General features: G+C 38.0%; 1 protein-coding gene across 18 annotated transcripts in view; it reads right to left on the bottom strand.

Moving 5' to 3' along the window:
* The window catches only part of CACNB2 (calcium voltage-gated channel auxiliary subunit beta 2), a 245,920-nt gene that overhangs the window by 9,524 nt on the left and 222,609 nt on the right, over nucleotides 1-13,787 (bottom strand). For 12 of the 18 annotated variants that reach the window (XM_039550043.1, XM_039550046.1, XM_039550045.1 and 9 more), the window contains 3 exons: nucleotides 9,447-9,455; nucleotides 1,138-1,289; nucleotides 334-429 (listed from right to left, as the gene is read on the bottom strand). In XM_039550043.1, the coding sequence (XP_039405977.1) occupies nucleotides 334-429; nucleotides 1,138-1,289; nucleotides 9,447-9,455 (257 nt within the window). The remainder of the gene's footprint in view (nucleotides 1-333; nucleotides 430-1,137; nucleotides 1,290-9,446; nucleotides 9,456-13,787) is intronic. The other 6 variants (XM_039550036.1, XM_039550030.1, XM_039550037.1 and 3 more) reach the window with 1 other exon arrangement.

Here is a 13,787-nt window from a genome sequence, read left to right as displayed (position 1 = left end):
TGGTCTTACCCTACACTACCAGAGATAAAGCACAGTCACTAAGAGGGTTCATTTTTAGACCAATAACTCCCTAAAAATTATCAAGTAAAACAAATGTTCAGTTTACTGAAGCACTGACTGTATCAGCACACATCCTAATAACTGATTGTGACTAGGACTCTTTTTCGCCTGCACCCTTGTGCAGAGCCGCAAGACTTCAGGAGGTGTTCTGCAAAAAGCAATAGTGAAATATGGCCAGAAGAGGGCAAACATTCCCGAAAATTATGTAATTAACCTCGTGCTTGAAAAGAAAGGCACCTTTCAGTGACAAGACATAAATTAACAGTAACTCACAGGAGGACACTGTGCCAGTTTATCAGCTGCCACCATCTGAACATTAAGGTGTTTGGCCTGAGATTTCCCTCGGGATTTTATCAACCTCTGTAAAACCTGTGAAAAGTAAGACATTAAAAAAAAGTGAGCAGGCTCAGACTTAATATACATATATAACCACTTAAAATGTTTACATTTGAAACTGCTCACATGAGCAAATTCTTCATTTGCTGGCTTCAAGAACATTTCCCATGTTCCCTCATCCAGAATGAGCTAATTTTAATTTACATCCAAATATCTCCTTTCCTTTACAAGCACTAAAAAGTTCCCCTCCTGCCTTTTTTATGCTGCTTCTGGTTTCATTTTTTCTAAGTTGAATTTTTAAATTGATCTCCTGAGTTCTCTTCCCACAAATTCATTCTTCTCTTTTGAATGCCTCTTCGCAAGGTCTGTGCATGTTTTTTTACACACAATGAAAGAGTATATTATCAGATGTTAAACTTTAGCAATCAGTCTGATACTCATTCTGTGTTCATTTCTGTATTATTTTGATTTAACGAACCATGAACACTACTACTACTTACGTGATTGATACTAAAAGTGCAATCCCAATTAAAAAACCCATTGGAGCTACAGCATCTTTTCCAAAACGGGTTTTGGTAACATTGGAGCTCAGATACTTTTTTGATTATTAATACTTCACTATCCAAAGGGAAGCAGTAACAATATATAGCTCTGAACCTAAATGAGGACATGTGATTATCTGCATTTAAGGCCCCAAAAAAAAAAAGACTGAAAGAACATAAAGGTATCTAAAATATTTACCTTAGGAGAAGAAATCTTTACATATACTATAATGGGAGCCAGAGAGGTTTTGCTCAGTTGAGCTGGGTGGTTAATGGTATCAGCATCAAGCACTACCAGCTGCAGTGTCCTGGCTAATTCAAAAATCCGTTCAATTTCACTTTGAACTTCAGCTGCAGAGAAGTAGAAAATTAAAAGTTATGAAAATACTAAGAGGTGATTAGTTTTAAGAAATGTAACAATGTAGTAGACTGGCGTGTTGCTCCTCCTCTGGCTGCAGGAGTTGTTTTCTGTGCATGTCCCTGGCACAGTAGGGTAATGAATACAGCGTTAATGAGAGCATTTCACCCCGGCTTTGCTGCCCTTGCAGGCACTGCCTGCCTCTCTCACCTCACCAATTCCTGCTATTCCAAGCTGGAGAGATACTGGTAACACCTTCTTACATGACCCCAGACCAGACCAAGAAAAAGGGGTACGAATGCTTGCTGCATCAAATGGTAACTGTACTAGGCCACAAATCTGCTACACGTAAATAATGTCAGCTCAGACTTGAATCTTACCCAATAACCAGTTTGCTCAAACTGGACTGCCTGAGATAGGCATTAGGAAGTACTGATTACTATGTTAGCAGGAACTACTGTTTTCCCATTTAGTTCAACTTATCAAAGCTCAGGAAAACAGTTTTCTTCTACTGGCCTCAGTATGGTACCATGTTAAAAATTTCATTATTATGTGTAAAACACTTTTATAAGAGAAACTAACTGAATAATCTAAATAATGCCATGGTATCCTCCTCACAACCCCAGGAGCTGTGGAAAGCTGCTTTTCCCAGAGAAAAATCATCTTTTCTTCTGGTAGTCATGCTCCCAGCTCTCGGCACCCTGTCTGATTGGCAGTACTTTCCAGGGCAAACCTCTCCAAGACAGATGGGCTGCATCCACTTTCACAAGTGGTGTAGAAACTGTCTTCATTCCCCAATGAAACAAAACTACATCTTATAATAGCAAAATCATCTTTGAAATGAAATCACATTTTCCTGTTCAAATCTTGCTATCAACTGATTTCACAGAGGAATTAGAGAAGCTGGGTGATTTGTGCAAGTCTATAAAGAAAGTCATCGGGCCAGACAAGACTAATTCATACAGGTTTCCCTTTAAAGGTTGTGCACGCTTCATGAACCAAAACCAGATTCAATATCTAGCCCATTAAAAGAAAATATAAGAAGACAACCAACAGAGACTTAAAGGTCATGAAGAGGTACCAAAAATTTAATAAGAGAGTTCCTTGAAATTACGTTATCAGCCTTTTATCTATTTTGCTGGCAAAAGCTTTACTTTAGCTTGAAAACACAACCTATCTGATCTGCATAGAGTTTTCTATACCAAATGGTCTCTTTCAGGAGATATGAAGAGATTGATTTTTGCTATCTTAGAATAGCAACTGAATAAATCGGGTACTATAAAAAGGTTGCAAAATTTCCAAGAGAGAGCAAGGCATCCCAGCTAGTATTTTGGTTCCAAATCAATAGGTGATTGCTATGGCCATTTTATAAATCAAGTAACATCTAAATGGTCCTCAGAAAAATCTATGTATGATGTCCTTTATTGGAGGAGGTTGACATTGCTTTGGATCTACTAGAGATCACTTCCAACTGTTTGTGGTTATCTGCAGTTTGGGGGGGGAGCACATGCAATCAGTGGTTTACAGCAGGGAATGTAATGCAGAGATGTGCACGGTGTGGTATGGAAAGCACTGATGCATGCTTTCCTGCTGGCCAATAAAAGCACTGTGGTCCTGCTGCTGTCTGAATTACGACCACATTGTTTTAAGACAGAACTTCTGATGGTTCTTGGCACATTCACAATTACATTTTCTACAACTTTGTTGCATAGAGGTACTTGTGAAATCACTGAATACCCCTGTCTCAGAGTTTTAGTAGAAGACACTTAAGAATCCATCCCTAATTTAAGTTCAAATGACAACTAGAATAAACATATCGGAGAGAATTTGTTACACTGTTCTGATGATGAGTTTGGATTGCTTTCTTGCAATTTCAAACCAGTCTCAACACTTTAGTCAGTATAACAATATTAATGAACATATCATTTTAAGACCATTCCAGACTGCTAAAAAATTTTTGTTCAAGACAATCTAAAACCAGCAAAATCTGTCTCTATGCCCTTGTATCATAATTTTGTCTGGGGAAGCAGTATTTGCTACACTGCTGGAAGCACTTTTTTGCCAGTAAAGAACACACCTCTGTGGACTACATTTCCTGCTATACTTTTTGAAACACCCATTGCCAGGGCAGAGTATTCCTCAGGGTATGTTCTATTGTGAAACACACCCAGGGCAACAACTGCAAGTAACTATGGTCCTATGAACCCATAGTTTCCACTTGAGTCTGAAGATGGAGAGGTATCATTTTCTTCAACTAAAATGTATTTCGGTACTTATTTTTCTTAACTTGAGTATAGGAGAAAAGTTCAAGGAACTACACTGCATGACTGGTGAACTAATATATGTGGCTCTACCTCTTCAGTCAAGAATGGATGGGAAAAATGCCACAGGGATAGCTGAAGAGGTCCTGAGCTCCTGTTCCTTAGAGTACTTCTTCAGCTTCTGGAAAAAACCTTAATTCTGCTTGAAATCTTCTTTGAATTCTAACTTTACATCTAAGATTTTTGTAATTACTTACATAATAGTAGTTTCTCTTTTTAGATGACAAAGGCTTTATCCACTGCTACTGCTTTGGTTTTCATTTTTCTTTAACAATATCTCTCGAACCCCAAATTCTCTATCTGTAAAAATTCCTTCACAACAAGACACTCAACACAAATTTTATCTCAGACTTTTGCCCAAAGTAAGCAAAGAACTCAAGAAGTCATGTGGGGATAGTAACACAAATGTCACTGGTAGTTAAAATAGGGAGCTGAGAACAGTGACAGTAGGGTATCTTCAAAGCAGCACAGTAATAGCTTTGCAATCTTCCCACCTCCATGAATACCATCTATTTATAATAATGTCCCTTCTTATGTACTGGAGAGGCATAAGAGTGAAGTTATAACGCTAAACTCCAATAAATTGTATTTGCCAATCATAATCAGAGGCATAAAAATAATCAGAACTACTGTGACAATCATCGTGATATGCTGACAGCCCAGCTACAAAATTCAAACCCAGAAATCAGCTACCAAATTTTAAAGTGACCCTTACAATCTATTTTATATGGTCTCCTTGGTAACCAGAAAGTGAACATATTTTAAATGACAGGAGCACTCAACTATTTATTCCATACAATAAGGAGTCAGGTCTAAGAAACAGTAAGTACACATCTCCCAGACAACTTTAAATACAGCACATTTAAACTTACTTCCAAATATTAATTCCCAATATCACTACTGTACCTTGAACAGAAATTCAGTGCCGTGAGAGCACAAGTAAATGGCTTTCCCGTTATGGGGGCAGACAAACATTCCTTACACCAGTTGGACCTTACAGGTGAATTCCAAGAAAAAATCTTTCCCAATTTACTACAATAATCTCGCCTAAAATACAGGCAAAGATACAACACTACCTCGTTTTATCTCTGTCAATTCACTAATAACATGACGAGCTGTGGTGGAACTTAGGGTCACTTATATAATGCCATGGTAAAAGAACATTCTCTAGGCTACACAGTGGAGAAACACAACCCTCCTGCAAACCTGGGCTGCACCCATAGCAGCCAGGAGTCACTGGGACACTCAGCTTGCCAGAGCAGCAGCTACACCAGCAATTTGTTTCAGCAAGACCCTGATGAGATAGCAGTTCCATGACAGGGAGGAGATGCAGAATGGGTATGCATCTGGCCTGCAAAGGCCCACGTGAAGCACAAAATACTGCTTAGATACAGCAAAGAGATTCTGATGTTCACAAGGAGCAGTGAAGTTCAAATACTCTCAACTGAGCACAGTATGATTTTTATATCCTATTAAATTTGACTTTGTCTCCTGTCTATGGTATTGGTGGCTCTGTTTTGTTCATAGAAACAGGTATGTAAATTATGATTTCAACTGAAACAGGCACAGAGACAAAGCATTCCAGTTTTTTTAAACAGGGCTCCTGATATTACAGACATATGGAATGAAAAGAGCACACCTGTGTCAATGTATGCAATACAAAATGATTAGCAACACCTTACACAAAAGGCTTTGAAATAATTTTGTAAATTAAGAAGAACAGCCATCAGAAGCCATGATTTTTTTATGCTAATTCTTTTCTACAAACACAGTTACTGAAAAATAATTAATCACTGAATTCCATGAATGTAATAATGAGAAGTTTAAGGCAACTTCATGATTTCCATAACAAAGGTGAAAGAAAAAAATATGTTTTTTATCCCAGTCACTTAAAACCATGTAGAATGTCTTGCACCAAAAAAACTGCTAGAAATGAGTAAAGGTCATATCTGACATCCAAGAAAATTAAAAAAGAAAAAAAGGAAGTGATAATTATTGCCCTGCACAAGTCTCTATTAAGAACAAAATCATGAGCTTGACTGACAGAACTAAAATTTTAAATTTTAATTTGTGAGCATGTGTGTGTATACACATGCTTATATTGAGTGAAAAAATCATAGTGTCTCCATGGGGTACTGCTGTAAGCAGAATGCAGGCACTCAGCCACAGCAGGCTATCCTGGACTGCGCCAGGGATCTGTGCTCCCTGGAAACAAAGCAAAGAGGCCGAGATGTTACTGATGTTCCAATAAGTTACATGGACTTTGAGCACAGCAGAGCAAGTTAAGAAGGCACCCCACAGGTATATAAGCATTTGGCCTCCTTCTTCTCATCTTCATTTCCTCCCCTCAAGCAGCAATGATGCTCTGGGCAGGCAGGGAGCTAACAGGGGGCTCCTGCTGGGCAGGGGACAGCAGGCTCCACTCCTTCCCCAGCCAGGGACGTTCAGTCCCACAGTCTCCAGGCAGGACTACATGTCCCACCTCACACCATGGGGCATCCCAGTGCTGGGGAGCAGAATGCTTTGTGCCTCTGCTCCAGCATATCCAGCTAAGAAGGAAAAAATCTTGAAGAACATAAGCAAAAGAGAATAAATGCTTTAGCTTTAGTCCTCAGGCAACTGGTCAAAAGATGCCTGGATTACAGGTGTTTAATCAAATGTCTAACCTAAATGTAGTTTGTGAATATACTTAGATTTTCCTGGTCTCCACCAAATACCTTAGCCAGTAGCTTGTTACGTAAAAAGAGGAGGGTGGGAGTGGGAGGATGACAATATTTTCCAGGAAAAGTGGCTGCATGTGTTACTCATGCCTAACAGATGGGGCTCCTGCGAGGGGTAAGGCAGAAAGGAGAGAAGCATGTCTGCTGCTCTGCCTGGAGCTCCTGTCTGGGCTCTGCTGAAGGGGAGCTGTGAGGCGAGGTGCTGCAGGAAAACAGGGTTTTCCTCCTCCTGCCTGCTAAGGCTCAGTTTAGGCAGAATTCAGATGGCTTTTAATGCACACACACGTCCAAGTGGTATTGACAGAAATAATGTCATGTTTGGAAACCTCAGCATAACCAAGATCTATTTATAATGGACTAACATCTCCTGAAATTCAGCACTGTAATTATGTGAAAATATAAAACAGATAGTGTCATTTAAAAACACTAAATAGCACATAAAAATGTCTACTTCCTGCCTCATTTCTCTGGGCTAGCAAAACAATAGCATTCATGGAATGATGCTTCTTATGCCAAGTTTAAACTGGAAGTAAATTTTAACGGCCTATGAATGGAAAAGACTGAAACCAGCAGATTGCAGCAGAAACACAAGTGGCTGAGCACTGCACAAGGGTGCACTGAAATGACTGTGCCAGGAAGAACCACAGCAGCTCCAGAAGGTGCCATGCAGCAGCATAGCACTGCTCCTATCATTAAGCTCCCCTACACTCTGTTAAGGAGTAATCGAGATAGGAAAACTGGGCAAAGAAGCAGTCTAACATTTATTTTGTCCAGAGGACCAAGTGTCTCTGCACAGTTCAGAATGGATATCATCATGTCAGGCTGGCAATAACTTGGGTATTTCTGACTATGCATCATTACTCTGTGCAGTGCTGTAGGCTTTTACAGATCTGGTCCATACATAGGCACTAAATAAGTGTTCCCTAGGTCTGTTGTTTTTTTCAGAACAAACATAAATAAAAATGTTCAGCCTTTCTCACAGATAGGATGTGGAACCACTCCATCACTGGCTATTCAACCCCTCCTGCTGACGGTGTGCCACTCACAAAACATTTGTGTATTCACTGAGTGGGAGAGATACTGACTCTGCAGCCTGATGCTCAGAGTGGGAGGCAAAACACATGGATTCCAGTTCCTTCTCCAGGGAAAGTTTAATTATCATGCAAAGTGCGTAAGACTCAGCAGGACCAACCAACAGCCATCCTAAAGGCAATCACAGCCCTGTCATGGCGATGGGAATGATGAGCCCTTGCCTCTCTTAGCAGAGAACAGAACTGAACCCAGACTTCTTTGCATTCTGGTTAAACAAAGCAAACCTTTAGTCTTGAATAAAGTGGGGTCACAAACACCAACTTTTAATCAGTTCCACCAGCCCAGGAGAAAGAAAAAAATTCAGCCTACAGTGTGAATAGTTTTAAGGGAAGCAAACTGTACTCTTAAACAAACAGCTAACTAGCTAAAAATATTTTATTCACCTATCCAAGTATCCTATTACACAGATATCCATAACCTTAAAAATTATTCTAACACATTGCTACATACTTTGTTTCTAGCATATGTTTTGTTTCAATGTAATTATCAATCACATATTTCTGTGCAGCATCATGAGAAAATACAAGGAGAGGTTGCTGAGAGTTATCTCTAATTTACAGAAATCAAGAATCTTTTTCCCCCATATACCCTTTAAAAACACTCAAGAAATTTCATTTAAATGCTTTGCCTATACTGTATCAAAACCTTATTTGCAAGTTAGAATATTGGAAAGTTAGTACCAAACTTCTAATACAGTACTACCTAAAGAATTCATTGGGGAAACTCTGACCTTAGATGTTAAGAAAATCAAGGCTGGCCCAGCAGGATAAAAGAGTATTTTGTGACATGTGAGACTGATAAATTATCACAGGTTCATGAACTTCACACTGCTCTTTTCCCATTTGTGGGCAAAAAGAAGTATATCTACGCCCTCATGAAAACTCAAAAGCTCTTAGCTGCTATTTTACTGCATTCTGGTTCAAGGCAGGTTCAGGTTTACCAGGTTAACATATTTAACACCTGAGAATGAGAGTTATGGACATTTGTCACACCTATCTTGAAGATAAAATTATAAAGGGACAATCAGGATTTTCTATAACACACTGAACACCTCTTTTATTTTCTTTGAACTATATTAGATCTCTGAGGCCTTGGGAAGGAAATACACTCTTGCTTAAGTCCAAATTTTGCGTTCCTGTTCCATGGCCTCTGTAAGTAATGAAGGATTTTTATGATGCCTAGCTAGCACTCTTTTAGGTTTATCCTTATTTATAAGGATAGCTTTTACTTGAAACTTATTATACTTGACACCACAACTGTCATTAAATTACTGGACATGGAGAATACATAGTAACATCATATTTGTATATAATATACAGTATGTGTATGTGTGTGTATATATATATATATATATATATATATATAAAGCAAAAAAATTGTTACCATAGTTTCAAGCATTCAATTGGCTTCTCACACAACTATCAAGGAAAAAGAAACCACAAGGCTGAAATTTGCACAGGTAATCCACTACTATTTCTTTGAGCATTTATGTTTCATTTTCAGAAGACAAAACTTTGGGGTATCAACCTAATGATGTGAATGAAAGATCTGTACACTTTTTAGAGACAGTCTTCCAAAGGTAGGTGCTCAATTGCACATGCAAACTGGGTGCATGTAATGCCTGACAGGTTACTGCATATGCACATGGAAAGCAAATAGATTCCCAGGCACGTGATGGCAATCGATTTACCATAAACACAGTGATACATTTTACATCCACGGTCACTCATCTGTGTTAGAACACGCAGATTAGGTGCACACATCTCAGAAATATACAATGGAATACCTAATCTGTAGCATTTACTTGTCAATGTCAACTTTATTTTTAGAATTACTTGAAAATAAGTAAGGAAAACCAGCAAAGTTTTCTAAAATAAAGACTTAGCAGCACAGGTACAAGATCAGCTTTTGTCTGTCAGTGAGCCAGATGTGAGAAACACACGGTGGTTCTGTGAGGTACAATAAAGCACTGAACACAAAACAGCAGGAAAAGTAATTTGCAAGCTTGTATACATACCTAAAACATCTGGAAAGGGAGAGCATTAATGAAGCAAAGAATGGAAAAAGCCAACACAATCAGGTTTTGTACAAAGCATACAGCATGAGGTAAGGTTATAACAAGCGTAACATACACAGGGTTCTTTTGACAAAAAATGCAGCAAAAGCACAAAGCTGGTTCAGCAGTTTCTGCAAATGGCATGTGTCTATATAAAATTTAACTAAGCCAATTTGGGCTGATTTTCAGGTGAGTAAGACTTAACCACATACTGTACTTTCTTGGAGAAAAAATCTATTCAAAATTACAGATTTCTTCTAGGCTTTTAAAGAAATTAATCATTTGTCCTTTCCTTAAATTTAGTTCTAACATCTCACGTGTTAAAACATGTAACAATATTGACAAGCAAACATTCCTATTTACATCAAAATAAGCTTAATTAGAGAGGAATAAGACTGTATTATCCACCTAAATCTTTATGAGCCAGACACTATTTTAAAAAAGTTCTTGAGAACATTAATTTTATACTAGATATTCAGTGGCAGCATTGGTTTCCCATGAGTCAAATCCCAAGTCTATTTTTAACTGATTCCATTACAAAAGCAAACTGTCAGTCGATAGGTGTGTGTAGCATTAAAAGCTGATTGAGACTCCCTTATAATCCTGTAAATTGAGTTCCTCGTGGCAATTCCTATTTCTGATTATCATGTTGTTGGTGTACGTCTCTTTGAAATTAATTCTGGGTTATCTATTAAATCATTCCAAAGAATGGTGCTCAGTTCACTGTTTTCTGTGCTATGCACAACATTGCAGACCTGTATTGGGTGATAAGGTAAGAGTTCTCAAAAAGACATACATTTATTTCCCAGAAAAAAGTATTTGGCATTAAATAGATCAAGCACAGTACCTTTGTACTACCTTAAGTAATTGATGAAACACTTATTAAAATAATAGTTAAAAACCAACAATATGTTTTCAGAAGTCTAAAAAATAGCCTTCTCTGCTGCAGTTACAACTGCTGCTCACAAATGTGATCATAAGTGAAGGGTTGATCAGTGGCCTGGCTGCATGAGGTACAACTGCACAAAGGTTGGTGAGTAAAGAAATAGCTTTCCATTGAATCTGGAAGGAGGGAGGGATTTGGATTAACATAAAGCAGTTATGGGGAGCTATATTTGCTATATATATATTATATAGAAAACATATATCTATATATATTTGCAAAAAGGCATTTTTAAATTATACCAGATGTAGGAATAAACCACATAGGTCTCTGTCCACGTGCCAATGACTGTTCAAGTAGGAGAGACAAGAAAGCAACTCATCTCCCCACATCCCATAGCTCTGCAGCCAGGAGACGTATTCAGAGCAAACCAAAACAAACCAAAACAAACCCTGTTTTTCCTTAACAAGAACAAATTTTTATTGTGATAAATATGAGTTTTAAATACCTAGGTCAGAGCTAAGTCATTGTAGATAGTCTGGACAAAAAAAAGAGAACCAGAACATATTTAGTACTTGCTGAAATTCTGTGGTTTTTTTCTTTTTTTTCCCCCCCAGTGATCTGGGGAAAAAACCCTATTAATTTCATTTTATAGAAGGGAAAATGTAGGCAGACAAAAAATTCATTTTCCAGGACTCCTAGCAGACCTGCAGCAGATACTAGAAAAGAACGAATGTGATGTGAGTCCTGATTTAATGATGTATCTGTGAAACTTGTAATCATAGAGAATACTACTGGCTGCAAAGCTAATGCTGATAAAGTAGGAAATGCCACAATAGCTCTCCTAAATCAAATCTTTTGCGATCTGTATTATAACAGAGCACATTCAGGAACATATAATAAAGTTGTTCCTTTAGGGCTGCTGTCTTGTTCAGTATGCAACTCCATACACTGTCAACTGATAAGAAGCCATTGAATCATTTACTTTCTCTTCATTGTCAAATATGTGTTTCACATCTCATTTAGAACACATGGCTCTAATCTTCCTCTGAAAACAGAATTAATAAAATATTTGTGGGCTATTTTGTGGAGCTTACTGTGGTGATATATGCAATAAAATGATTTTTCCCTTTGAAACATCCCAGTTAGGTGAAAAGCTGGAATTATTAGTATTTTCCAGAGAGAAAATTACAAAGAATAATCACAAGTTATGAATAATTCAGGGAGGGTTAATTTTCAGAAATGCAGTGTCTGATTCTTCAGAGTAATTACCACTAGAAATTACATTCAGAATAGAAATATGGAAGCCATCCTACAGGAAATCCTGATTCCTGGGGATTCTTTCTTCCAAAACGGAACATAACCTTGAAGCTTCTTTTACAAGTCAGTACTAAGACTCAGGACATTCCTGATGCTGCTCTGTACTGTCAGTACAGAATATAAGTACTGATCTGAGAGAAGGAAAAAATTCTTTGAGCTAGGCTGGAAATGAAAAGAATATCTCCCCAGTTAAATGTCTGCAAAGAGGAGAGCCTAAAATAAGAGGACTTCTGGGGAATGAGGATCCACAAGCCTGGTATTTTACAAGGTACCCAACAGGAGCTCCAGTAGTCCATAAAGGACTGCCTGATATCCATCCCCCTCTTCCAAGTCAGGGCATTATCATGCAACATGCCGATTTTGATGGCATACACTGTATAAGTTAATACAGGGAAATTAGGGAAGTAGTGATTCACTCAAAAATTCCAATTCCCCACACTATTTTACATATTTTTCAAGAATATTAAGGCAGAGGACTGGTGGAAAAGTAGTCTGTAAATATTTGACCAAAGACTGGATGACAGCAAACATAACCTAAAAATACTAAGAAGCTGCACCGTTAGCCTTCTTATTATCACTTCCTAACCTTTATTTTGCACTACTTGAATTTTAAAACCAAATAATATACTTTTAACAGGGTATTTCGTTGACTTATAGCAAATTCATCACACAGACAGAAAAAAAATTCCGCTATATGGTGTGATACTGCCACTCACCTCTTCTACTTCAGCCAACTAAATACTCACAGCAGTGGTATGTTGTCATCTTCTTTGTGAACCACTGCTAGGAGAGGCCACCTACCAGCAGACTACAATGATGTTTTCTGATTCTGACTCTTATTTCTGCCTTGAGGTACATTGCAGGTAGGCAAGGGAACAGGCTGTAACATGCCTTGTACTTTTTTCTTTTGCCTTGCTCAATGGTTTTCCCACTGTCTTACAAAAGCAGTTACCTTTTCTGACTCCAGCTTATTTTATTTTATCTCAGTTTTTGTCCCAACACTGCTGCCACACCACTTCCCTCCCAGACTTCCTGTCTGATTTCTGTCCTCCTATGGTTTATCCCATGCCTAGAGCAGAGACCTGGAGGTGCTGTATCAGTGGGTTTGACTGTCCCAACTCCTTTTCCATAAGTCAAACCTTTTCCATAATGGATTTTCACTACTTTCCTTCCTGCCTTAGCTTGGCCAGCCACCTGTTCCTCCAGGTGAACTTCTTTAAAGTAAATGACTTTTGATTCCATTCTCCATGCTGCACAGCAAAGGAGGGATCGCAAATTGGAGGATGAGCATCTTTTTACCTCAGTTCTGCTTGGCTGCTCTGATTCAGTCTACTGGGAGCAGATTCTGCTCAGCATCATTGCTGGACCTAGCCAAGGAAAGCTGAGTCTTTAAGCAATTCAGATGCAAAGCTTGGCATGCGTTAATGGCAGATTCTACTAATTTGATCAAGTTTTCTCATTATTTTCATAAAATTGCCCAGAAACAAGTAATTGAAATTTTGTTCAGTTGACTACCAGATTTCAAAACCCTTCTAGATTACTAGAACAATGAAAGTATTACAGCTTCTGAAAGCAAAGCGTTTGAGAATATTTTAGCATATGTAAAATTAATTTTTGCCCTAACTTTATTACTAGAATGACCCAGTTGCTCTGGTCAAAGATCTTCAAAGTTATTTTATAAATCAGTTAATTTTTAGAACAATTATTAGCAACTGAAAACCAGGTATGTAGCAGGAAATTATAGTTAATAACAGGCCCGTTACAAAAACTAGAGAGAAACATCTACCTACCAATCCACATATTTGCATATATACATAATCACTGTCATCTTTTTGGGTGTCTCAAACTGCAGTTCTGTCAGAACTTCCATTTTAAATACCTCCATCTAAAAAAGTACCTTGACACAAAGAAAAAATGTTGACGCTCTCAAGAGTATGGTTCTACATGAGATAAAGGTGTACAAGATTGGGCAGAATTTAATTTTTATTAATTTTTTTCCTGTATAGATTTTTGTGATAGAGTCTCACATATATGAGAATATTTTAGCATGAGGAATGAATTATATGCTTTTACTGCTGCATATATTTGTACACTATTGC

Source organism: Corvus cornix, chromosome 2, assembly GCF_000738735.6.
Source record: "Corvus cornix cornix isolate S_Up_H32 chromosome 2, ASM73873v5, whole genome shotgun sequence".
In the NCBI taxonomy this organism is placed as follows: Eukaryota; Metazoa; Chordata; class Aves; order Passeriformes; family Corvidae; genus Corvus; species Corvus cornix.
Note: the sequence above shows the minus strand (reverse complement) of the source record. Positions and strands in the feature narration are given on the sequence as shown.